A 26,320-nucleotide genomic window follows, 5' to 3' on the forward strand; every position below is an offset into this window, starting at 1 on the left:
AACACCCTAGGTGTTTGTCACCAGTTAAGCAATGGGTTTAAGCTCAAACATGATATGTTAAGTGGTGATGAAGGTGTCAAGATCAAATCTACAAGAGTGAGCTCCAACTTAAACTTGGGCAACACACCTTTGCTTGCATATTGGCCCTTTTTCAGATATACACCTAAGTAATTTTGAGGGTGCTTCCTTCATGTGCCTCACATCAATTTTCCACCCACATGGATGATTTGAAAAGTTTCATGAAGTTTGGAATCAAGAAGTTACATGAAATGATAAGTTATAATCTTTCTTGGATTTCTTTATTAAGTGAATGGAATTATAGTTCATAAACCAAACCTTGCTACCTTCGCCAAATGACTCTAATTGAACTCTACAACAAAAGTCATGATGGGTTCATATTGAGCAAAGGTCAAGAAAATGCCTCAATCGGTCTAAAACTTTCATTTAAGCTTTACCATGATGCTAGTTTGACCTATGTTGATCAATCACTTACATTGCTTGCATGGAGTTGCACCTTAAATCAAAGTTGAAGATTGAGTGGAGTAGAACAAACTTTGTTTTTGGACTAAGAGCCAGATCAACTCGAAACTAAGTCAAATCGAGGCTCAAACTTAGAATCGGCAGCTGTTTTTGGTACTTAGAATTTTTCTTAGTCTGGAATTCATCGTCGGCATTGGCATCTCACGTTCTCGTAATTTTGTTAAGAAATGTGATCGGGTCCCAAAATAAAAGTTGGAGTATACATGATGGAGATGAGCATGTATAAAGATGGCACTCGTTGGACTTCGTTTTTACCATCAATTTGGGCTTTTGTTCATCGTTGTCAATGCGCTGACGCTATTATCTTGGAGATTAATTACCCACTATTATGTTGCTCAAATGACTAGAGTGCCTTAATGAAAAATGTAGAGCAGATCGAGGTGAACAAACTTCATTTTTTGCCAAAGGCCTGATTCAGCCAGGAAGCAGCCCAAATCGGCTCCCCACCTCGCCCACACTGACGCACGCCAGGTGTTCGGTAGAAGGTCGATGCGTCGCCCATGCAGCAGAGCACACCCTCCATTGCTGCCGCACATCCCACCTCTGTGCCACATGTCCCTACCGCTCCCTCTCACATTTGGTGAAGCCCGGCGCCCTCCCCGCTCGCTCAGCGCTCTCCCTCACTCGCCCCTCCTCGCTCTCCCCCTCTGTGACGCTGTGCGTGGCCGCGTCCACCATGGCCGGCGGCCCGAGCTCGCCGCCACCATGTCCCCACTATCTCCGGTCTCCCTCATGTCTCACTGAGTGTGACATCACCTTCGCCGTCGTGTGCCACCCCTCCTGCACCCCTTTTCCCATCACCACGACCGTCGTAGTGCCTTCGCCGCTAGAGTAGCCGCTGACGTCCCGCCTGCTCGCACGGCCAGCAGGCCATAGGCCACCTCTGGCCATGCTGCGGTCACTTGGAGGCGCGCCTAGATCTGCCTCAGCTGAAGCCTACAGCAGCATGCCGCCAGCGCCGCCTCAGCCGGCCGGAGCCGCGAGTCCGGCCACTCCCTGTGCTGCCGTCGTGAGGAAGAAGAAGGAGGACCAAGCGCATGAATATGATATTCTCTAGGGGGTTAAGTGAAGAACTAGTGACTCAAATAAATAGTGCAGTAAAGGATCTGTTTGTTTGGGTTTAATTTGTGAAAACAGCAGGGTCCCCGATGCAAGATTTACATTTCCTTTTCTCTAGTTTTTATAGATTTGAATGATCACTTTGAAAATTCGTAGTAATTAGTAGAAAAATCGTAAAAATAGTAAATGAGGACTTTTTGGAATCCTTGTGAAATTATATATTCAGTAGATCTATAATCTGGCATGTTTTAGTTTAAATATTTTGCTGTAAAAATAGATTTATGCAGTTAGGTTCTTAATACTAGTTATGTCTTGTCTTTTTCATAACTGCAGTTGTGGTGCTCAAATAAATGTGAAATTTTGATGGAGTGTTACTCATGTGATGGTTGATGTCTAGTAAAAAGTTCAGGATTTTAGGCTTGATAGTTTAAGATCTATAAAAATAAAAAATGCCATGTGTTGCTTTGCTCCTATTCTGAATAGTCCTCTATGTTTGAATTAATTGGCTTAGTTAAGTTATGAATCATGACTTTATGATAAAAGATTAGTTGTATTAATTTTCGTAATATTTTCAAAAAGCTAAATATCATGATTTTTGGTTAAGTAGATCTTGAGTTATAGTTGCTTAAATCTCTATGGTTGTTTCTGCATAAACCCAGATAGGATTGCCTTGTTGGTACTATGGGACCTTTTTAATAGTATAGTTATCCTTAGGTGTTTATAACAAAGTTGTTTAGAATTTGATAAGATTTCTAAAAAGTCTAGAACCATATTTATTGGACATGTTGAACTCTAGTTATAGCTGTTTAAAGTGGCATGCTAGTTTCTGTCTATGTTTTGGACACAGATGCAATTATTGGATTAATTGACCTTTCTAACTGTAGAATCATCTTAAGATGAGAATAATAAAGCTGTAGGTAACTTCCTAATATTTTCAAAAAGTTATGATTCATGTTTGTTGAAGGTCTAGAACTCTAGTTGTGCTTCTCTGAAGTTCCTATCAGTTTTCTGTACCACTGCTGTTTGGGCTGCATGTGCAGTTTTGCTTGTGCAACTATTTTCATGGTGTAAATGATATTTGCTGTGGTTGAGTGAGTACTAAAGTTGTAGATAATTTCATAATCTAGCTTGTGTTAAATTTTCATGACCATAGGCCTGATAATTTAGGAGCTATAGATTTTGCAAGTTCATGGTCAGATTTTGCATGCTCTCTGTATAGATCTAAATGATTGTGTTGTTTGACCCCATTAAGATTTGAATCATGTCTTGGAGATAATAGAATAAGTGTAGTGATTTTCATGAGCTTTCCAAATTGTTAAAGATCACTCCTTTTGGTGGTCTAAATCTCCAGTTATAAGCTTGCAAAGTTGCATAGCAGAATCTGTCCAAGTCTGGATAGAGGTGCTCAATTGTGCTTGATTGACCTTGTTAATGGTGGAATCACCTTATGATGATAATAAACATGTTTTAGATAATTTAATAAAATTTCTAGAAAGTTAATGTTCATTCTTGTTTGATGTCTGTAACTCCAGTTATGTCATTTTGAATCTACTACTACTTTTCTATCCTAGTTCTATACAGATCTGAAACATTAGCATGTTTGACCTAGTTAGCTTTGGAATAAGCTTCTGGTGATAATAACAATGTGGTAGGAAATTTCATTAGATTTCCATAAAGTCTAGGATCACCTTCTTTGGATGTCTGGATCTCCAGTTATGGATAAAACAATTGACTACTGTGCTGCTGTCCAGATTTCTATACATATGCTAGATGATTGCCTTAGCTTGCTCTTGTTTTGGCTAAACACGTTGGTTAGTTCTTGATCAATGCATGGGTGCAATATCTGAATTTAAGTTCACTTGTGTGCTATACTTAATATGCTTGCTATCCATTTATAATAGGTTGTGTGATGTTTAGTTAAATAACTCTAGGTGCCTATGTCTTGCATGATCTTGTGTTTGCCTTGAATGCTTTTATGTGATGCATCTCATATTACCATTCTTCATATTCATGCACTTGCATCTTGCATCTCATCTAGGTACGCTATATGAACCACGTGAAAGGACGTGATGTTGGAACCAAACCCAAAGACGGTGTATGGTAGACCTATCCCGAAGGTGGAAGGACTGGACAAGTGCTAGGACAAAAGATGCTCACCAAGCGAGTGTCGTCTAAGTGTCTAACAAACACTAACCTAGTGTTGGATCACAGGCAAGCCCCAGAGCATTCTAAGCCTCCTATGTTTTTACAAATATCACTTGAGTTCTTTATGTTTGATGCATTAGGTTATAAGAATTGATTGGAACCACTTGATGCATATAAATTTCCTTATCCAGAAATATACCTTTAACCCTGTTAAAAGGGTCGAGATGGTGACTAGAGGGGGGTGAATAGTCCTTTTTAAAACTTAATCACGTCGGCTAACCGAAACAAGTGCGGAATTAAAACTATCGGTCTAGCCAAGACTACACCCCTCTATCTATGTTCACTAGCACCTTGCAAGGATACTAATCAAGCAATAAAGGTGTCGGGCTAGCTAGAGCTCTCCTAACCAATTCTAGGAGCAAGGTCACACAAACCTATGCCACTAGTACTTTAAGCAACAAGGGAGCTCCTACACATGCTAGTAAGCAAAAGCAAAGCCAACTAAGCTCACTAGCAATGCTCAATAACAAGGCAACCAATGCCAAATTAGAGAGTGCAATTACTTAGCTACACAAACTAAGCAATGTGACTAACAAGGTTACACAAACCAAATTAGCCACGCAAGGGAGCTACTTCTATGCTACACAAGTAAGAAGGTAACTAGCAAGCTACACAAGCTAACTAATTACAAAAGCAACAACACAAGCTCAATATATATGAAAGTAATCGCAAGCTTGTGTAACAGGGATGCAAACCAATAGGAAGAACAAGATTGACACGATGGTTTTTCTCCCGAGGTTCACGTGTTTGCCAACACGCTAGTCCCCGTTGTGTCGACCGCTCACTTGGTGGTTCGGTGGCTAATTAGCATCACCCGCTAAGCCCGCACGTCGAGCGCCACAAGAACCTACCCTGGAAGTGAGGGTAGCTCAATGACACGCTTTACTAAAGTTGCTCTTCGCAGCTCCCGTGGGGCGAGCACAATGCCCCTCACAAGCTCTTCTCCGGAGCACCGCACAAGCTTCTTGCGGGCTTCGATGGAGACCACCACCAAGTCATCTAGGAGGTGGCAACCTCCAAGAGTAACAAGCACCACTGGATTGCAACTCGATCACCCAGTGCCACTCGATGCAACCTCACGATGCAATTGCACTAGAATCGCTCACTCACACAATCGGATGATCACTATCAAGTATGTGTGAGATGGAGGGCTCCCAAGCACTACTACACAAGCCACCAAGGCTCTAGTGTGCTCTCCTACCGGCCCAAGGCCGACCATGGCTTCTATTTATAACCCCACGAACAAATAGAGCCGTTACCCCTTCACTGGGCATTTTTCGGGTCAACCGGACGCTGCACCGGACGCACCGGACGTGTCCGGTCGATATACCGGACGTGTCCGGTAGCTGCCTAACCGCCACGTGTCCAACCATTGCCTCCAATGGCTCTCTGACAAGATGACCGGACGCTCAGCACAAAATGACCAGACGCTCAGCCGCTGAGTCTGGTCGAGTCTAGTAAGCCTCCAGGGCCGACCAAACGCGTCTGTTAGAAACTGACCGGACGCTGACCTGACGCTGAGCCTCAGCGTCCGGTCGAGTACAGTAAGCACCCTCGGACCACCAGACGCGTCCGGTCACCCCGGACTAGACACAGCCAGCGTCCGATCAACTGCTCTACTGAACACTGCCTTTTCTAATTCACACTGGACGCGTCTGGTGTGGCGACCGGATGCGTCCGATCGCTGAGTACGTCACCAAATACCAGACATGTCCGGTCACTCTGTGACCAGCGCGACTAACTCCTCTTCGACTCTAACTTCTTCACCCTTGCTCAAATATGCCAACCACCAAGTGTATCACCTTGTGCACATGTGTTAGCATATTTTCACAAACATTTTCAAGGGTGTTAGCCACTCAACTTGCCACGCCACTCGATCCTAGCAATGATGCAAAGTTAGATCACTCGAGTGGCACTAGATGACCGATATGCAAACAAGTTTGCTCCTCCTAATAGTACGGCCATCTATTCTAAACCCAGTCATAAACTTCTCTACACACCTATGACCGGTGAAATGAAATGCCCTAGGTTATACCTTTGCCTTGCGCATTCCATTCCATCTCCTCCAACGTCGATGCAACACATGCACCAACACGATCAACAATGATATGATCCACTTCATATCATCACATGATCATATTGGTTCATCGATCTTGACTTTACTTGCTCTTCACCGTTGCCATCATCCATCGGCGCCAAGTCTTGCTCAAGCTTCACCGCCACGCGGTCCATCACTCCAAAGCCTTCGACTTGCCCTTCACGCTTGCAACCGGTCCATCAAGCCAAGTCTTGTCTTGATCTTCTCCACCTTGATCACATGACTCAATGTCATGTCTCATGTGCAATGAGCTCCTTCATCACCACATGTGTGAGCTTTGCAACATCTCCAAGCCATTTTCACCTTCATGGTATATGTTGCTCACACACATGTACCTATGGACTAATCACCTGTGTATCTCACATAAACACAATTAGTCCACCTAGGTTGTCACTCAATTACCAAAACTAAACAAGGATCTTTCACCTGTGTAGGTCCAGGATCAAACTTGTGCTTAGCCATGCTTAGACTAGTAGAAGTTGGGTGATTTCCTGTCACCTGTGAGATATAGGTGGATACCGAAGCACAGTTGGCTATATTTGCTATCATGGAAAAGAACCATGGGGTAATATAAATGGAGATCAGGCGGGATGTCGATAGAGAAGCAACAAGACATGGAGGTCTTAGGTGTGGATCTATCCTCGTCTGGGTCGATTAAGGACCATACCGTTGTTGGCGCTTCTAACAAGATTAAACACATGCCTATCACTTAGTTGGCCGAATAACTCGTTCCGACTGTGAAGCCGAGTAGCTCAACTCAGGCTAGGCCCCGCTCTGTAAGAGTGTGCACTCTGGATGGTAGTAAGGATGTGCGGGAATTTAGACGTGAGCCTAAGGGTAGGCTAGGCCTGAACATCCTGGCAGTTGGTTGTCCCTGATTGTGCGGCGCTGGGCGAACCCACGAAATGTGTACCTGAGTTGTACCAAAGGTGACCTAAGACTACCTTGGCGCAGGTATGTCTGGGTTTGTGTTAGGAATAAATTCCCAGCTGGTTGAAATCGATTCGAATCACCGTCTCTCCCAGATAGTGAGAAACTTGGCTAGTCCCAACATTGTAGTAATTGTATTATGGAATGTGATGGTTCAGATAAACATGGAATTACTACACCGGCTATGGTTACTATTGTATGCTCTTAAATGATATACCACATGTTTAGCACAGGATAGTTGCTAATCTAGAGATGAATAGCTATAATTAATTTGATGACCAAAGTATAATTATACAACTAAATTAGTCGTGTTTTATGCAAAATGTTGTCAAGCTAGCTCCACCTATAAAGCCTTGCATGATCCTTTGAGCCATTTTATTTTTGGTTTATGACGGGTAAGTCTAGCTGAGTACATTCGAGTACTTAGGGTTTATCCCACCATGTTGCAGGTGAAGTTTTGGCCTGCTGAGGATGATGGCTAACCGCCGGTGGGCTCGATGACTCTATATTTATTTCTCATCTATATGCTTTTATCTAGGGATGTCACTTATGCTAGCAATGTATTTGGAACTTATATTAATGTAATCATTTAAAAGCTATATTGTTTTCACTAATCGGTTTTGAAACCCAAACTTATACTATTATTTGTGAACCAATTTGCAATATTATTTCTACTGCAACTCTGTGTATGTGATGTGTATTTGCTTAATCATGTGATCTTAGTTGTGATGTTGATTTATCGAGGTCCTTCATGACACTCGGTGGACTACCGGGTTTATATAAGTGAAAGTATGCGCATGTCAACGTGTTAGCAGGGACAGCCATACTTGATCTTGTATAAATTGGGCGGTTATGTCACATACATAGATGTCCACCACCATTTTATAAGAGATCACCAATAAAAAGGGGACATTTGCATTGAGAGTATGGGCACCGATGATCAACTTGTCGATATATTCACCAAGCCACTTGATGAGAAGAGGTTTTGCAAGCTAAGGAATGAATTGAGCATACTTGACTTCTCAAATATGTGTTGATGCACCCCCATAATATGACATGCCTCTCCTTTGAGCAAAGCAAGGTAAAATTGATTGACATATCATTCATCCATTGCTAAGGACGTGTTTAGTGCATTTAGTCATTCCTATCATGTCTTAGGCTCATTCAAGAAAATCAGATGAATTTGATGCTTGTATGGTACCACTATTGCTTGTATGCTTGAAATGATCTAGTGGTAGCATATGACATGTTTGTGGGCTTGTGAACCTAGTGTTAGATCTAGAAAATGAGCTATAAGTGTTTAACTCAACATGGTACAAGATAACCCTTATTTGGAGGTGTGAAGAAGCTTGTCCTTGGATCAAACCGAGTTAAATATGTTTTGCAAGTGATCTAGATTGAACCAAATATGGAAAAATGATCCTCACTTCACATGGTTTCACCTCAAGCTATTTAAAATTTGAGCTCACCTTTTGTGGTCATAGATGACAAAGGGGGAGAGAAATTCACAAAGATAGTAAGATAGGGGGAGCAAACAAATGAAATGACTTTGTAAAGGGATCAATTAAAATTTAAGTAGGGGGAGCAAGCTCATAAACCTATATGTTGCATTTGTATGTGCATTGCATATGTTTGCTTGCATGGCACAAGTTTAAATTCTATATCCATGCTTATGTGGTGTATGCTAGATTATAGAAAATGATTGATGTAATGAAAACTAGCATGCATAGACACTTGAATTGGTTTTACAAGTGGTGTTAGAGCCATGTTTCTAATGTTAATCTCACGAGGTATCTAGTGTGTTTTGTTTTCAAGTGATATCTAACAAACCATGGTGCCAAGGATAGTGTTCAAATGGCAACTTCGATTGCTATCACGCTTCAAAGGTCCATTCTTTACACCTTAGCATCATTTGGTAGACATTACTTTCCCAAACTTTCTAATCTATGCATATGTGCAAGCTTTCAAATCCAAACTCTTAGCACATGTGTAGGGGGAAGCTAATGCTACCAAATTGGGTTTATAAAACTTGTCCATAACCTTTACATATGGTAATATGCTTGGGCAAGCAACATGAATCCAAGAACAAATTATTGAATATCTTTGTGAAAGGGTTGTCATCAATTACTAGAAAGGAGATATTGAAAGCCCTAATTTGGTTTTGGTTAATTGATGAAACATAGGACTAACATTTGATCTAAGTGTGTGAATTAAATAAGGTGATCCAACCCAAGTGGTGAAGCTAGATGATGGCCATGGTGAAGGTGATGGTCACAAAAGAGATGATCAAGTGCTTCATATTTGGAAAAGAAGAAAGAGAAAAACAAAAATAGGCTCAAGGCAAAGGTATAATGATAGGGGTCATTTTTGGTTTGCACTCAAGACACCATAGAGGGTGTGAGTGATTTAGGATCGATAGTCGTACTATAAAGAGGGGAAATCTTTGGATAAATGGTTTATCGAGTGCCACTAGGTGACATGATTCATGCATTGCATTTTGGGACCTAGTGTGCTAACTTCTAACCCTTGTAAAATTCTTTGAAAAATGCTAACACACAAGCACACAAGTTCTACACTTTGTCGTTAGCAAGTTGGAAGCAATGGTGAAGTGGGAGAGGTGTTAGAAAAAAAGGAGGAGATAGTAGTGACTGGACTCTGGCGCTAGGGTGACTAGACTCACCCCGGGCGCGTTCGGTCACTCAGTGCAGAGAGGGCGTAGGTCTTGGTCCTTGACCAGACGCTGTTGGCGCTGTGGGATCGGACACCAGGAAATCACTGTTCCCGAGTCAGGTCAAGTCTCGGTGGCGCACATAGAGCTAAGCAGGGTGGACCAGACGCTGGGCGCGTCAGGTCATCTCTGACCAGGCAAGTCTGATCGTTAAAACTGCACTCTGGAAGCTCACTCGAAGTAACTGGACTCCACGTGGTGGAGCATCCAGTTACACCAACAACACGTCGGGTCATTGGCTTGGCCTCGTGGGCACGCGCGTGAGCGGACTCAACGCTGGTGCATCCGGTCGTGCTCTGGTGCATTCAATCCGTTGGTTTGACTCACGTTGACTGTTTTTGACCATTGAGATCTAACGCACAGGATTTAAAAGAAGGACATGTGGCTAGCATCGGCTGACCAGACGCTGATGACCGGGCGTCAGGGTGTGTCCGGTCAGTGAGTCTGGTCGTGTCTGCGAGCTCCCAACGTCTCTCTGAGTTTTGGGGGCTCTATAAATAGGAAGATACTGGCTTAGGGCTCACTCTCTTGGCACTTCGACATACTTAATATCCTTGTGATCCTAACCAAACATCTCCTACTCATCTTCATCATTGATTCATCATCATAATGAGATTGAGAGTGATTTCAACTGTATTTGCTTGAGTGATTGTATCTAGTGGCACTTGGGGATCATTGTGGCTATAGATTTCTTGTTACTCTTGGTGGTTGCCGCCAACTAGATGGCTTGGAGCAGCAGAGGAGCTTCAGCACGTATTGGTGATTGTTCGTGACCAGCTCCGGTGATTGTGAGGGGTCTTGCACCTTCCTGATGAAGAGCCGCAAGGTAGCTCTAGTAAATTGCTCCCGGTAATTGATTGGTATTCATCTTGTGATTGGTTCAGCCCCTGACACGACGGTATAATCATCCTACTCTCTCCTTTACTTTCTCACAAACTAGTTGCAAAAGCTCTTTAGTGTAGTTAGTCTTTGAGAGCTTGTTAATTTGGTTAGTGTGGCTCTTTAGTTAGTCCGTGAGAATACACTAGCTTAGTGAGTAGTGACTTAACCCTTATGTGTGCTAGTGATCATAGTAACTAGAATTGTTGGGATAAGTGCCTTACAACCCTTGTAGAGTTAGAGCAAAATTATATTGGGCCATTTGTCATACTAATCAATTTGCTTTAGTGCATTTGTAGAATTTTAAACAGGCTATTCATCCCTCTCTCGCCATATTAGGACCTTTCAATCGGTCAAAGAAACCCCTGGTTATATTTTTATGCATAGAATCATCTAGAAGCTAACTGGTACTCCATCCTGTAAATTTTTTTTATTTCTCGAGAAATTAAACATTTTCAACTTTGACTAATTATATACAAGAGATTATTTTATTTATGGTGTATAATAAATATCATTAAATTAACTATAAATATACTTTAATATTAAGCTTATTTGGAGGTACAAATATTGTTAATATTTTTTATGAACCTAACTAAATTTAAGAAAGCTTGTTATGCATAAAACTCTAGACGACTTTCTTTTGAAAAGGAGAGTATATGTTTTTTAAAATATACTATATCGAGAAAAGTCCAAATCAACTAAACTGATACTCCTGCGGAGCACGTAAGGTACTAGTACTTCGCTACACCGAAACAAACCTCCCCAGCGCCAGACCTGCAACTACAACTAAAGATGGCAACAGAGAATTCCCCGTCGAGGAATAAGCCACCATCCCCGTCCCCGCGAACAACCACGGGCAGCCTTCCTCCACCATCCCCAATCCCCGACGGGGATTTCATCCCCGCGGGGATCCCCGTCCCCGCATACAGCAACACACACATGCATAAATCTTGTAAGATTCACAGATTCACACTTACATAAATCTAGCAGCAAGGTTCATAGATTCATAAAAGATCATAGATTCATAAATCCTGGGATACTCATTAGTCTAATCAATCTAGCAACATAGTTCCAGCAAGACACACGCCAACATAGGTGTCCAGGCATCTAGGTCCAGGTGTCCAGCACATAAGCATACACATAGGCACATACACACAACAGCATATGTGTCCAGGTGTCTAGCATATAAGATAAGCATAGGCTGCATAGCAGCACAAAAGAGAACATAGTAGTCTAGTTCTAGTTGGCCATCATGAAGTTCAGCCTTGCCAAAAGAACAGCTCTAGCTCCAAACTCATAGGAGTGTAAGTCCCTGTATACAGCAAGCAACAATAGTCAATAGATATATAAATCCTCAATTTTGTGGCAACAAAGAGAGTTACAATGCATTGTCGATTAACAATTTTCAAATAATACATCCATGCCATCTTCTCTTGAAGACAAGTCCAAAAGGTGGTTGTTTCTTCATTGTCACCTAAAAAAACAATTGCAAAACATGAATTAGCAATCATGATAATAGAAAAATGTGTTGATAATGATTTATAATTAGAACAACTTATAAACCTTTGTTTTTGTTTTGAAGCCAATCTTGTGAACACATTAAGGCCTCCAATATCTCTAGAGTGAGCCGGTTGCGATGCTCACTAAGGACCCTTCCACTTGTGCTAAAAGCATATTCAGATGCAACTGTAGTAACTGGAATAGCATAAATATCTCTTGCAATCTTCCTCAATGTAGGATAACGTGTCCCAGCCACCTTCCACCAATCAAGAATCTTGAAGTTTTCAGTGCTGATTGGGACCAGCTCATCATCCAAGTACCTATCTAGCTCATATTTGAATCTTACTGTTGTTGGTCTCCTACTAGCAACTCGTGCACTAATTGTAGATAGAACACCTGAATTTACAAGTGAAGGAGTCGTTGATTCTGTGTTATCTTTATCCTCTTCCACTTCATAATCCTTCATCAATTCATATAGAGAGATTTTCACCTCACTAATTTTCTCTAAACAATCTAAATGTGACTGACCAGTAAGGGTCTCAAGAAACCCAACCAAGAAATCAGTCTTAAACCGAGGATCAAGAATAGTGGCCAAGCCCATTGGTCCTTGAATCTCCTTCCAGTACTTATCAAATTTCTCTATCATTTAAAATGACAATTGCTCTATAATAGGATTGCCACAAATAGCCCACTGTCTAATCTGCTCTTTAGCCTCACAATTTTTTAAGAGTTGAATATTTGCAGTCACATAATTTGTTCCAGAAAATACTTCAATAATGTCATTAAACAACTTGAGCCTACCAGCCACTTTCCTAGCAAATTCCCGTTCTTCACTAGGAGCACAATCAAATAGCTTCTCAACAAGTGTTGCACGGTTAAAAACAGCCTTGTAAGGTAAAGCAATACTAAGCATCTTGTAGGAAGAATTTCACTTAGTTTTACAGTTAAGACCTAATTTGTGTTCAGTTTTGACCTTAACATGCTTAACAATCTCTTCAAATTTCTCTACTCTTTTAGGTGTGGCTGTCCAAAAGGCAACACTTTCACTAATTTTTGCAATTGAATTCTTTATAACCTCTAAACCATCCTTGACAATCAAATTGAGAATATGGGCAGCACAACGCATATGCAATAGTTTCCTCTCCAACATCAGCTTTGACTTGTCTATCTTCTTGACAAGTTCAGGAATTACCTTATCATTTGAGCTGCAATTATCCAAAGTCAAAGTTGAGATCTTTTCATCCAAATTCCACTCCACCAATGCTTCATAGAGCTCTTCACATATAACTTCAGCCATGTGTGGAGCGGGCACATATATGAACCTACATAGCAGCAGCAATAATCAAATTTAAATGACAGCAGCAAGGTCTAAATACACATAACAACAACATGATGTAAATATAAATGACAACAGTAATAATCAAATTTAAATGATAGCAGCAAGGTACCTCATGATTATGTTTCTAAGTGTCCATGAATCATCAATGGAATGTGCTATGATTGTCATGTACCCCCTCCTTTGGTTGTCAGATGTCCACATATTTGTAGTAATAGCCACCCTTGACTTAGATCCAGCCATGTATTCTATGGCCTTCTTCCTTTGTTCCTTATATGCATCCATTATGTCCTTCCTAAAACCATTTAAACGTTAATCGGCTGAAATATTACCATGTAAAACCACAAAAAACAGATATAAAACTAGTATTACCTAATAGTGTTTCGTGTCACCATCTTGAATGGCTGAAGTGCACTCACAAACCTTCGAAAACCAGTATGATCAACCATAGATAAGGGATACTCATGTAGTATAATCATGACAGCAAGCTCTCTCCTAGTTACTTCTGGATCAAATGTGTAATTCCCCATAGATATTTTCCCTCCCTCCTCAGAACTGAACCTCAAAGCAGATTGTGCAAGACTCCTGTCCCATCATCTTGCTTTTCTTCAGTGTGCAGATTTTTAAATGGTCATGGAGATGGGCTGTACCATTCCTGCTATTCCCCCTAGCTGCTTGTCACAGTGAAGGCATTGAGCCCTCACAACACCTAGGACCTTGACTTTCTTGAAATCCTTTCAGACAACTGAAGTCAATTTCTTTTTTGTGCCAAAGTCAGTATCTTCAGGTTCAGGATCATCATCATCAATTTGTATTGGCTAAGAATCATTGACAGACTCAGGTTGAGCTTGTGATTCTTGAGGGCTGCTACTCCCAGCACCAGGATTTGAATTTGTTGTGAACCTAAAAGACAATTGGCATATCAGTAATCAGTACATATATAAATCAGTACATATATAAATCAGTACATATATAAATTAGTACATATATAAAATTTGTAAATAATGACTGTTAGTGGACTGCGTACATATTTAAATCAGTACATATATAAATCACTTAAATATACATGCATAGCTACAGAGAGCAACTTGTAATATAAAAAAAAACAGTACATGTTCACAGTTGGAAAATATGAAATAAAAAAGCATAAAAGGGGTAGCATGCTTGAAACCGAACCCTAGTGATTTCAACGGTTGGAGACCGCTGCCGGAGGATGAAGCTTCTGGAGTAGGCGGAGCACGTAGAGCTCCTTCAACCGCAAGATGACTTTTAGTGAACGCCTTTTTCGGCCTTGGCGTTGGGGCCTGGCAGAGTGTCGTTCGGTTTGCGGCACCAGATGCCGGCACAAGTGCAACGCACGGCATGATAGCGGATGCATTAGCGGGTGCAGCTGCAGGAGCAGGAGCAACACTGCCAGAGCTCATGGCGTTTGGTGGCCGGTCCAAAACCGAGCGGCGTCCCTTTGAGGACCGCCAGACGTGGGTTAGTCAATATTTGAAAACACAGCCACGAACAAAAGTAAACAATGAACTAAACTAGCAATACTGCGGTGACGAATATACATGTATCACATATGAACAAAACTAGCAATACATGTATCACGGAACCTGAAATAGCAATAGCAGTACATGTACGAACAAAACTATGAATGTACATTGTTCTGAGATTTGACTTCTGAGTTTCTGACCTTTCTTCTCCATCGGAGCTCATGGGCGATTCAGATCCAGGTGTATCCATGTCACCTGCGAGCTACGACGGTGAGGATCCAAGGCTCCGACGAGGCCGACCTGCGACGGCCGCGCGCGGACGGCAGAATCTCCTAGGCCGACGGAGACGGACGATGGAGGCTGGAGGGTGGAACGTCGATGCCTGGAGACCTGGACGGAGGCCGGAGGGTGGATCCACCGAGGCACCGAGCTGCAGGCCTACAACTGCTGGCCGCCGTGTGCAGTCACGCTCGCACGGTCGCGTCGCCGCTCGCGCCGCCGGAGGCTGGGGCTGGATGCATAGGGGTGGAGACGTGGAGGGGCAGGGTAGGAGTGAGTGAGGGTTAGCGTGTACATATACTTTGGGGCTAACGGGCTTACCTGGGCCTTGCGCGGGGAATCAGGATCGGTCCCCGTTGGGGTGTTCAGTTGGGGTGTTTACTGTACCGGCTGGTTCGGGTTGATTTTAGCTGATTCAGTAATATTCTGTGACAGAGAGACTAATCTGAAACTGACAATTCGAGCCGAACACCCCGTTTAACTACAACGTGCAGAGAGGCAGAGCAGCCCACACGGGAACCGGCACCCCACCGCACACGGCCGGCCGTGCCCGTGCGCTTCCTTCCCGGCCGCCGCCTTCGAGCTTCCTCGCTTTCCCCATCCCGCATTCCCGTTCACCATCTGCGAAACAGAGGAGGAATGGCCATCTCCTCCTTCCTCTCCGTTCGCAAGCGCCCAATCGTCGTCGTCGTCGCCGTCACCCTCTTCATTTTCCTATTCTCTCTCTTCCTCTTCTTCAGCCCCGGACCGTCGGCGCTCCCGTTTTTCTCCTCCTCATCCTCCCACCTCTCCTCTCAAGTCTCAATTCCCGTCTCCTCTAACGCATCTTCACCCGAAACCCCAACCTCTGTTGCCTCCAACGGGGGCAGCAGCAGCACTTCTGCTGATCGCGTCTCCGCTGACGCATTTCCGCCCGGAACCGGAACCGCCATCGCGTCTGATGCGGTCGGCAACAGCACCGCTGACCCGCCTCGGCCAGACGCCACCGCCGCAGCCGGTGCTGGTGACGCGGAGGCTGACGTGCCCCAACCAGATCACGGCATGCCCCCTGCTGCCACTGAAGCGAGTGGATCGGCAGGCAACGGTGAGACAGCCGCGGGAGTCTCGAGCGAGCGAGATGAGGAGGGGCAAGGCGGCGGCGGAGCCGTGGAGGAGCCGGTGGAACTGCCGTCGTGGGAGCTGTGCAAGGTGGGGAAGGGGGTGGAGGCCGCAGACTACATCCCCTGCCTCGACAACGTGGAGGCGATCAAGGCACTCAAGTCGCGGCGGCACATGGAGCATCGGGAGAGGCACTGCCCGACGGAGCCGAGACCGAGGTGTCTCGTGCCGCTGCCCGAGAGGTACCGGCGTCCGGTGCCGTGGCCGCGCAGCCGTGACATGGTGAGGACGCCCGCTTGCTTGCTTCGGTAAGCGAGGAAGATGTTTCCACTTCTCTTTGTTTATTCCCCAATGGATGATTAGTGGTTGTAGTAATTTAATATGCTAATCTGCGCTCCTATACTTTGATTAGGATGCAGTTTTGTAGTATGTGGCCTGCCAGCGCCTTGATTGTGAGATCCAGTTGAGCACACAGTTTTAACATTCTCGAAACTGAATAGCAGACACATGCCTGGAAAGGGTAGTAGAGCTCTGTCATAGATCTTGGATGCAGCCTTACAAGTTTGTGATCTAATATGCCATGCCCATCTTATTGAGCTGTAGTGCTGTTACATAAAGCGTGCTTCCAGGTTGGGAATTTTGCCATCCATGTGGTTAGTGGTAACATGTACTGATGCAAACTTTTTTTAGTCATTCCCGCGAATGACCCTTGGGAACATGGCTATGCTGTATGAATACTGCCTATCAGATGAAAATTCAATGCATGGATATTGAGTTTCCCTTTTCTTTAAATGCAGACTTTATCACATATCTCTAATGCTCAAATTTGGAATGTACCTAGTTTATGCTTTATAACTTTGGTTCAACATTCAGTAAAGTATGTAATCGCTGACCACCTCGCAATATTACATTCTGCTTGCTAATTTCAGATTTGGTATAACAATGTTCCTCACCCAAAGTTAGTGGAATACAAGAAGGACCAGAACTGGGTCAGGAAGTCTGGTAACTATTTTGTTTTCCCTGGAGGTGGGACTCAATTCAAAAATGGCGTGACCGCATACATTCGATTCATTGAACAGGTAGCTATTACTTATGCTCTTTATGTAATTCCAGCTATGTCCAATCATATATGCTTGCATGTGATGCTGCTTTCTGATAGAAGTTCAGTATATCACTGGTATTTTTGTAGTATCTTCATTGAAGACCCAGTGTGTCAAAAGAAAAGTCATACTTGCATTCCTTGGATAATCATCACAAATTGGAAAATTTACTCACTTAAACATGACAAATATAATGTTCACCCTTGTCTTTGTCTGTAATAACTCATGGCTTGCGGTTATTGTTTTTATAGATTTTACCAAACATTCAATGGGGAATCCATACAAGAACTGTCCTGGATGTTGGATGTGGTGTTGCTAGCTTTGGTGGATACTTGCTTGACAGGAATGTTATTACCATGTCCTTTGCACCCAAAGATGAGCATGAAGCTCAGATTCAGTTTGCACTGGAGCGTGGGATTCCAGCGTTTTTGGCAGTGATTGGAACACAAAAGCTTCCTTTCCCTGATAATTCATTTGATGTCATCCACTGTGCAAGGTGTAGGGTCCACTGGTATGCTGATGGCAAGTACTTTGGAACACTGTTATATTCTCATGTAGTTCTTCTCTTCATTTTATTAAGGGCCTGTTTGGTTCCCCCCTACTAAAGTTTAGCTACTAAACTTTAGTCACATTAGCTACTAAACTACCAAACAAACTGACTAAAAAGGGACTAAAGTAGTTTAGTCACATTAGTCACCCAAGAGTAGCTAAAAGTGGGCTAAAGTGCCCAGTAGGACAAGGGCTGCCCCTCATTATTGCTGGTCCCCCCACCCTGATTTGGGCATTCATTAGGGATAGTTTGGTCCTTTGTTGAACCGTTTTAATGGCCTTAGTCACTTTTAGTCACTAGAACCAAACATGGGTGACTAAAGTTTAGTCATTGGTTTTGGTAGCTAAACTTTAGCAGGGGGAGAACCAAACATGCCCTAAATACAGCATTGTTCACTTATTTTATACACTGTTTTAATGTGATGTGTGTGATATGCATACATTTTTTTTTGGTTAAAGCTACTCTACTTGGGGTATGCAGGTGGAAAACCATTGTTGGAGCTCAATAGAGTACTCAGGCCTGGAGGATATTACATTTGGTCTGCAACACCTGTCTATCGCAAAGACCCAAGAGATATAGATGATTGGAATGGTTTGTGACCACTATCTTTCGCCTCATATGTTTCTCATTAATACGAACCGTCCAGCATATCATTAGTATCTCAATCAAATTATGCACCTTTGAGGTAATACAAGTATCATCTAGGTTTCATCCACATGTATTAGCTCCATACGTTGAATATATTTTTTTAAGTGAATTTCTAGCTTCAGTCCATATCCATGTCAATGTTAGCATAACAGTTAAGAACAATCTAATAAAAATACAAGAAAAGCAGCAGCTATATGCCAGTAGATGGAACTCATTAGTTAGTCATTAGGAATTTGTAGTTATTGCCTTGTTTTTACTAGCATATAATATATGACAGCGTTAAATGGTCATACTTAAAATTGAAATGTTTCACACTTTGGTTAATAAAATATATTTGCATCGTACCTTATCTGTTTGTCCTTAGGCCTGCAAATCCTTTTTCTTTTGCAACCTATCATATGATTGAGCAGAGAATAATCTCTAGTTGCTGATTTGATTTGTGTTCAATGGCTGGCAGCGGTGGTTGCTCTGACCAAATCGATCTGCTGGAGGACAGTGGTAAAGTCTCGAGATAGCAATAAGATCGGAGTTGTTATATACCAAAAGCCGACATCAAATTCATGCTACCTTGAGAGAAAAAATAATGAACCGCCTCTGTGCTCTGAGAGTGATCGATTACGTTTCCCTTGGTACATTTTCTTGAACTGTCTTAACCAGTAGTTGCATCAGTGGTCAAGAGTCAAGGCAATTATGATTTGTGCCATCTTGGGTCTTGGTTACTCAAAGGGGATTTATGCTATGATCTTTATTCCTACCATATATATTAATCATCTTGTATTCCCCCCCTTCAGGTATAAACCTCTCGATAGTTGCCTCTTTCCCGCAGTTCCAAGTTCTGGTGGAGGAAATAGTTGGCCCATCTCGTGGCCTGAAAGACTTAATATGAAGCACTCAACTACATCTAACAATTCTTCCATTCAGTTTGCTCAAGAAAAAATTGATTCTGATACAAATTACTGGAAGGACCTTGTTTCAGAAGTATATCTCAATGAATTTGCAGTTAATTGGTCTAGTGTTCGCAATGTTATGGACATGAATGCGGGTTTTGGAGGGTAAGCAAAAACTGGTTTGAGATCTTTATGCAAAATTAATTAGATTAATTGACTGTATCAGCTGTTACAACGATATGCCTTTTGAGATGTCTAACTTTCACTTCTCTGCCTGTATCTTGTTTGACACTTAATTCAGATGTGTCAGACAATGAGAATTGCTAATTTGTAAATCTATTGACATATGGTTTTCACCTTTTTTTCTGGCATAGTTTTTTCTTGTTGAAGGGATGAATATGCTGTATTTTTCAACAATTGACTTCGCAGTCCTTGGCTTCAACTTTTCTAATGTTAAACGGAGCATACTGTACATAGTTTTAGAAGCTGCCAGTTGGCTTTTCAGTGCTTTTCATTCATAGTCCTGTATTGCTAGCTTGGAGGGTAACCATACTTCATTAAGATAAAGTATTTAACTTTATTCAGAGGACATATGACGTGCTTGCATGATTCTTATGGTTTATATTTGATATTACACTTAGTTTCAAATTTTATTTACAGAAATTCTTCTTTTCCTAAACGTAGTCATAAACTATGTCCTTCATCTGTGGCGAGACATTGATCATGATGCTTTCCTTAAATCAGATTTGCAGCATCAATTATTGATCGACCGTTGTGGGTTATGAATGTTGTACCTGTTGATCAGCCAGATACATTGCACATCATTTTCAACAGAGGTCTGATTGGGGTATATCATGACTGGTGTGAATCTTTTAATACATACCCACGGACTTATGATCTTCTTCACATGAGTTATCTCTTAGGGCCCCTTACGAAAAGGTAAATGAGCTTGTTTTTTAATTGTTGAAGAACTCTTACTGTGTGTATTCTGACATTCTCTTGTATCACAACTTTATAGCAAGCAAGCTTTTTCGGTTTTGTTTTTATCTTAGGTGCCACATCATTGAAGTTGCAGCTGAAATTGACAGAATACTTAGACCTGGTAGATGGTTTGTGCTGCAAGACACTATAGACGTGATAAGAAAGATGGACCCTGTTCTCAGGTCTTTGCATTACAAGACTACGATTGTCAAACATCAATTTATTGTTGCCACCAAGGGTTTCTGGCGTCCTGGCAGTACAGGTTCTAAGTCATGATGATTCTGGCTTCCATGCAAAATGGTATTGGTGCCATGGACTCATTGTGTTGATTCTTCTTATTCTTTTTACGTTGATTCTTCTCATAGCATAGATGATTAGATGCTTCATTGAAGCCCCATAGCTAGGTGAGTTTCAAGTTCCAATTTTCCCCGCTTTGTTTTACTATTTTTTAAAAATGTTTTGGCCTTGGCCATGCAAATTTCTGTTTGGTATTGCAAACAGGTTAAATCAATAGGTTAGTGCTAACAAGTCTGTTAGGTGAATTGTATAATTTTTTAATATATATTTAACTATAAACTTCAACAGTTTGTCATCAATATTGTATATTTAGCCATGAAACACTTGCCTTCTTGCAAAAGAAAAAGTATGACATTGAATTATTTCTTTGTTACTCAATTTTATACTTCCTCCATCCCATAATATAAGGGATCCTGAGTTTATCCAAAGTCAACTATTCTAAGTTACACCAAGTTTGTCGAAAAGAATAATAATTTTTACAACATCAAATGAGCATAATTAGATCTAGACCTATTATATATGAAATATATTTTCACAAGTTGCTTCTTTGATGTGCTAGATGTTAATATTTCTCTCTATAAATTTGGTCAAACTTAGGGATAGTGGACTTAGTACAAACTCGGAGTTCCTTATATTATTGGACGGAGGTAGTAGAATATACTTACAATGGGTCTGATCTCTTCAGTGAAATTTAAGATAGCAGTTGGGAAACTCAGAATAACCATCCCATTCCTGCTGTTAATTCATCTACTAATCCCCAAGCCTCAAGGCCTTCTTTATGTTTTTGCCATGAGCCGCACCAGCACCATCTAGGCTTATGCCCCCCCCCCCCCCCCCCCTTATGTTTTTGCCATGAGCCGCACCAGCACCATCTAGGCTTATGCCCCCCGCCCCGCCCCGCCCCCCCTCTTTCGAAATAGGCTTATGCCCCTTGTGGGCATTTTGGTGAATTTTTTTGGTTTGTAGACCAGTAGTGATTTTTTTCGAAACTAGGCTAGCTTGTTAAGTTGCGTGTGAGTGACGCCACGGATCAAGGAAGAGAAGGGTTCATCTGGATCCAGATTGGGGTCTTGGGGATAGTACATTCTGTCCCTAAGGCCTAAGGGCACGTGCTCTCTTGACGTGCACATCAGGATGATGCGTGTACATCAGTAGAGATGTACACAACTGGATGTGCTTCAAGATACGTGCACATCAGGCGAGAGAATAGAAGTGCACATATCATAGTGATGCACATCAGGAGGGCATGTACCCTTAAGAGGAAAAAATAAACCTGCTTCTGGGTGCTGGGAGCATTTCTGTTACAGGTAGCCACCGAGGGTTTCTTTGCCAGCCGCTTCCGTGCCCAGATGCTTGCACCATTGTAGCCATCGTAGGCGAGTGCATGGAAGCCACACAGTGCATCGTTTGGCACTGCAAAGATTTTGGCAGCATGTTGTCCTCTACGGCGCTGTTTGTGTCCTGCATTTTTCAAGCCCCAACAGGCAACAGCCATTGCCGTGGCCAGACCCAATTGCGAGGATCCGTGGAACGGCATGACCGTGGCTAGTCGGGAGGGAGATATAGTCAGATAGATGCGCGGAAGTCTTGGCAGCAGCCAGCCCAATTGCGAGGATCGGCATGGCCGTCAGGGTTAGCCAAGAGGGAGATAGATGCTCGGTGACTCGGTGAGGATACTCACGGTGCGCTGATGTGATTAGCCATTTTCTGCACCCCCCCAGAGCTGATAGGGCATAGCATCACCTACTTGCTCTCTGTCGGCTGCGTAAGGGCCGGTGTAAGTTTTAGTTCGTTATTTGTCGCTAGATATCTCAACGATCCAAAATGCAATGGATAACTAAAAAGAAATGATACAACAATATTGTGTGTGAGTTGCAATGTTATCTTGAATCAAGTCAATTTGAATGGATGATTTAAAGATGCTGTCACTTCTTGGGAGCAATTTCTTATCATTCATGTCTTAAATCAATTAGACTGCTTGGTTGTAAAGCTAGATTTAATTCATGAAAAAGACACTAAACTGGTAGTAGCAGAACAAGGTTGTAAAAAACCGGTGTTCCGTGCCTGTGGGCATCACATGCGCTGAAAATTTCCACAGGGCCCTCGAGGGGTCTGCATACGTATACTATAAGCTATAGCTGGTATACTCTGGTCCAATAAGAAATATGTATATGGCCCCATATAAATACCAGGAGCGTTGTACGCATGAGGAAGAGTCCGGCGATTTCCCTTCTGCCGCAACTGCTCTCCTTCGTGGCTCCATCGCTGCGCCTTCGCATCCGACGTCGCGGTCGCACCTCGCACGTCGCCGTCGACGATTGGCCTCTGCTTGCTCGTGCCCATATGTGTTCATGTGAAGTGCCGTGCCCAATTGCCCTGGTTCCCTAAGTCCCTTTGTTGATTGTTTAATCAATGTTTAATTTGCCTAATTACTTTTGTCCCGTCATTATTCTTTAGAATATAAACTCCTCTAAGATTCTAATTTGGGATTGGGGAATAACTAACGGTGCAGCGAGGCCAGTGAATAATTATTATCTCTGATTTCAACTTGGCAACTCTCGCAAAAAAAAACTTGGCAATTTACGAACACACGGATTATTTTAATGTTGAACTGAATCTAGTACAATGGTACTCACTAATTTCTAAATTTCTGAGTGTCCTCATGTTGCCAAAAAAACATGCATTTAGAAGTGAAAATAGAAAAAAAAATAGATATAATTTGTATGCATATTGCATATCATTATAATTATAATGAAGGGCCCATCTCTCTAACTTCCCTCTAGGCCTATAAATTGACAGGACCGAGCCTAGAGCTGCCCAAGTCTCTCCTCATAAGCAGCTGCGTAGTTTTTTTCCAAATGAAATGTAACATGAAAAACACAGCACACCGATTAAAAGGCCATTCTACATCTAGTTGTTGTAATCAGAATGAAAATAATTAAATTGTTTAAAAAAGTAGCAGCCTAAATACAGGGGAGCACCGAAACTGCAGAAACTGAATTTTTTAGGCGTAGTCAGTGCATATCACCAATTAATTTATCGGAAATGATAGGATGCGACGCCGCACGCCTGGGCCAGTGTACCAGCCGGCCCAATAAACCTCATGTCCGTCCTCTTCCATTGCTCGGCTCACACCGCTCATGTTTCTACTCCACCGCTTGCGCCCCCTTCCGTTGCTCCTGCCGCTCGTCCCACGCTGCTCTTGCTCCTCCGCTGCTCCGTGTGCCCGCCCCACTGCTCTTGCCACTACTCCTGCTCCATGCGACTATCTCGCTGCTTTTGCCGCTACTCCGCCTCCTGCGTCCGCTGCGCCTGCTCCGCCACCTGCCCGGCCTGACGACACCGACTGGCGCTGCCAGCGTCTGGCCTCGCCTGTTACTATGGTTGCGGCGCCCCGATGCAGACGGCGGAGGAGGCCGCACTGGGATATGATGCGTGTTGCAAGATCATATTTCAAATATTTCAGATGTTTTAGAGGTATGTTGCAAGCATTTCATATGGATGTAGTAAAAGTAGATCAGGATGTTGCATATGTTATAATGGTTGTACACGTATGTTTGCAAGTGCTTTATCTGGATGTTGTGTATGTTTTGCAATGGTTTTTAAATATTTTTCAAGTGTTTCAAACGTATGTTTCAAGTGTTTCATCTGTCTTTTTTCTTTGTATGTTGCATGTGTTGCATCAGAATATTTTAAAAGTAGGTCATGTGTTGCACATGGGATACGCGTGGGGAGCTGGAGGGGAAGCAAGCGGTTGCTGCGGGCGCGCGGCGCAAGCGACGTTCGGCGACGAGACATAGGTGCGGGCGAGCAATGCCCGGCTGGCGCGGGCCCATGCATGGACGCGGGAAAACGATCGTAGGCATTCGTCCGGGCGCTAGCAGTGCCGTTAATTTTGTGTATGCCAAACAAGCTAAAAACAATTTAACTTATAAAGTTCTAAAAAACATTTGAGCACTTGCCTGGAGATGTTCTACTACAATTACAGTAGGTAGTAGTTCCTAGTGGCGCTCGCTTGGGACCATAATAAAAACACATCACTTATGTAAGGAAAATGGACCCTAGGCCCATTTACTTTGGATTTTGGTGTTTGATGACCAACACAACCAAATTAGACTAATGAATTTGCAAGTGGTTGTTTTGTAGTTCAATAGGGTGCAAGACGTGACTTAGACGAAGGCGACGTGATGATCCGATGATCAACACCATAAGCAAGACGCTAGGAGACCCAAGATATCAAGCAAAGTCTAAGCACGAAGATAGGAACCAAGCCGTACGTAAGATCGCGAAGAAACGAGCTCACAGAGGTGACCGGACGCTTCGATCAAAAGGCTCGGCAACAGGCGTCAGCAGCACTGACCGGATGCTGGACCGGACGCTGGCGGCAGATCAACCGGACGCAGGACAACAGAGTTTGGTCGAGTACAGAGAGGTTCTAGAGCGGCAAAAATGCGACCGGACGCGCCCGGTGGCATGTGACCGGACGCTGGCAGCGTCCGATCAGTTGTTCGCGGCTCCAACGGTCGGGACGACCGGACGCGTGCGGTCAGGACGTGATCAGCGTCCGGTCAGTAGCAGAAAAGCGGGATTTCGTCCCCAACGGATACTTTCTCAGTGGGACTTATAAATACAATCCCCAACCGGCCAAATGAGTGGGGTGGAGCTGAAGAAACATACCAAGGGTGTTGATACACTATTTTAGTGATCTTCACTTGCATAGTGCTTAGTGTTTTATTAGGTGATTAGCATAGGTGCTTTGCGAAGTGCTTAGATTGATTAGACCACCGCTTATGCGCTTGCTCTAGGTTTAGGCCTAATGTTTAGTAAGGTTTGCATACCTCTTACCACTCGGTGCTTGCGCGCACCATTGTTGTATATCGGAGGGGCTTGTAGTCTTGCGAGATCACACCAACCGCGTCTGTGGTGTGGCCGCCATCGTGTATCGGAGGGAACAAGGCCCACGGCGTTTCGGCCGGAAGCTTGATAGTGAAGACGGCGGGGAGCATCTAGGAGAGGCTTGCTGGAAGGTACGTCAGAGACCCACTTGCACGTGGGGAAGGCCCAAGGCTATCCACGGAGTTACCCGACCGGGAGCTTGGCCCTTGCGAGGGATTCCTTGCGAGGGGCTCCAACGAGGACTAGGGAGAAGCTTGCGCGCTTCTTGATACCTCGGTAAAAATACCAGAGTCGTCGACGGGAGTTTATATATCTCTACCTTGCTCTTTTAGCTTCCGCATTTACATTGATTGTATTACTCCTTTTGCGGTAGAGATAGCAACACACTAGCAAAACCGTAGTTGCACATTTAGATAGTTTATCTTTTGCATATGTTTTGCTTAAGTTAGAAAAAGTGGTCATAGTTTAGAGTTAGAATTTTAAGTTGCCTAATTTACCCCCCCCCCCCCCTCTTAGGCATCATGGCCCCTTCAATTGGTATCGGAGTCTATTGGCTCAATTTGGACCTTTGGCTTAACCGCCGTTGAGCTGACGCTATTTAGAGTGGTTGAGATGGATACCTCTAGGCCTCCACACTTTGACGGCACTAACTTCCCCTATTATAAAGCTAGAATGGCTTGCTATCTTGAGGCGATTGATTTGGGAGTTTGGAGAGTCACTCGTGACGGGATAAAACCTATTAAGAATCCCGACAAACCCACAAAGATTGAAGAAAAGGAAATTCATTTTAATGCTAGAGCTAAGAATTGCTTGTTTGAATCT

General features: G+C 43.2%; 1 protein-coding gene and 1 long non-coding RNA gene across 2 annotated transcripts; one reads left to right on the forward strand and one right to left on the reverse strand.

Annotated features, from left to right (window-relative positions):
* Positions 1-13,509: 13,509 nt before the first annotated feature.
* Positions 13,510-15,266, reverse strand: LOC136453473 (uncharacterized). The gene is made up of 3 exons (XR_010759028.1): positions 14,963-15,266; positions 13,648-14,178; positions 13,510-13,570 (listed from the first exon to the last, which is right to left on the reverse strand). It is a non-coding gene; the product is annotated as an uncharacterized lncRNA (long non-coding RNA).
* A 301-nt stretch (positions 15,267-15,567) lies between these two features.
* On the forward strand, positions 15,568-20,931 carry LOC136453474 (probable methyltransferase PMT23). The gene is made up of 8 exons (XM_066454041.1): positions 15,568-16,421; positions 17,069-17,218; positions 17,491-17,761; positions 18,270-18,380; positions 18,895-19,066; positions 19,229-19,489; positions 20,069-20,263; positions 20,377-20,931. The coding sequence occupies exons 1-8, from the start codon at positions 15,681-15,683 to the stop codon at positions 20,579-20,581; spliced, it is 2,106 nt and encodes a 701-aa protein (XP_066310138.1). The 5' UTR covers positions 15,568-15,680; the 3' UTR covers positions 20,582-20,931.
* The last annotated feature ends 5,389 nt before the right edge of the window (positions 20,932-26,320 follow it).

This window comes from Miscanthus floridulus, chromosome 5 (assembly GCF_019320115.1).
Source record: "Miscanthus floridulus cultivar M001 chromosome 5, ASM1932011v1, whole genome shotgun sequence".
In the NCBI taxonomy this organism is placed as follows: Eukaryota; Viridiplantae; Streptophyta; class Magnoliopsida; order Poales; family Poaceae; genus Miscanthus; species Miscanthus floridulus.

Bases quoted from the DNA above. Each gene is read 5' to 3' on its own strand.
- LOC136453474 (XM_066454041.1), top strand. From the start codon at position 15,681: ATGGCCATCTCCTCCTTCCTCTCCGTTCGCAAGCGCCCAATCGTCGTC. The intron at 18,381-18,894 runs GTTTGTGACCAC...AATGGCTGGCAG, and splicing joins AGATATAGATGATTGGAATG to CGGTGGTTGCTCTGACCAAA. The intron at 20,264-20,376 runs GTAAATGAGCTT...TTTTTATCTTAG, and splicing joins TTAGGGCCCCTTACGAAAAG to GTGCCACATCATTGAAGTTG.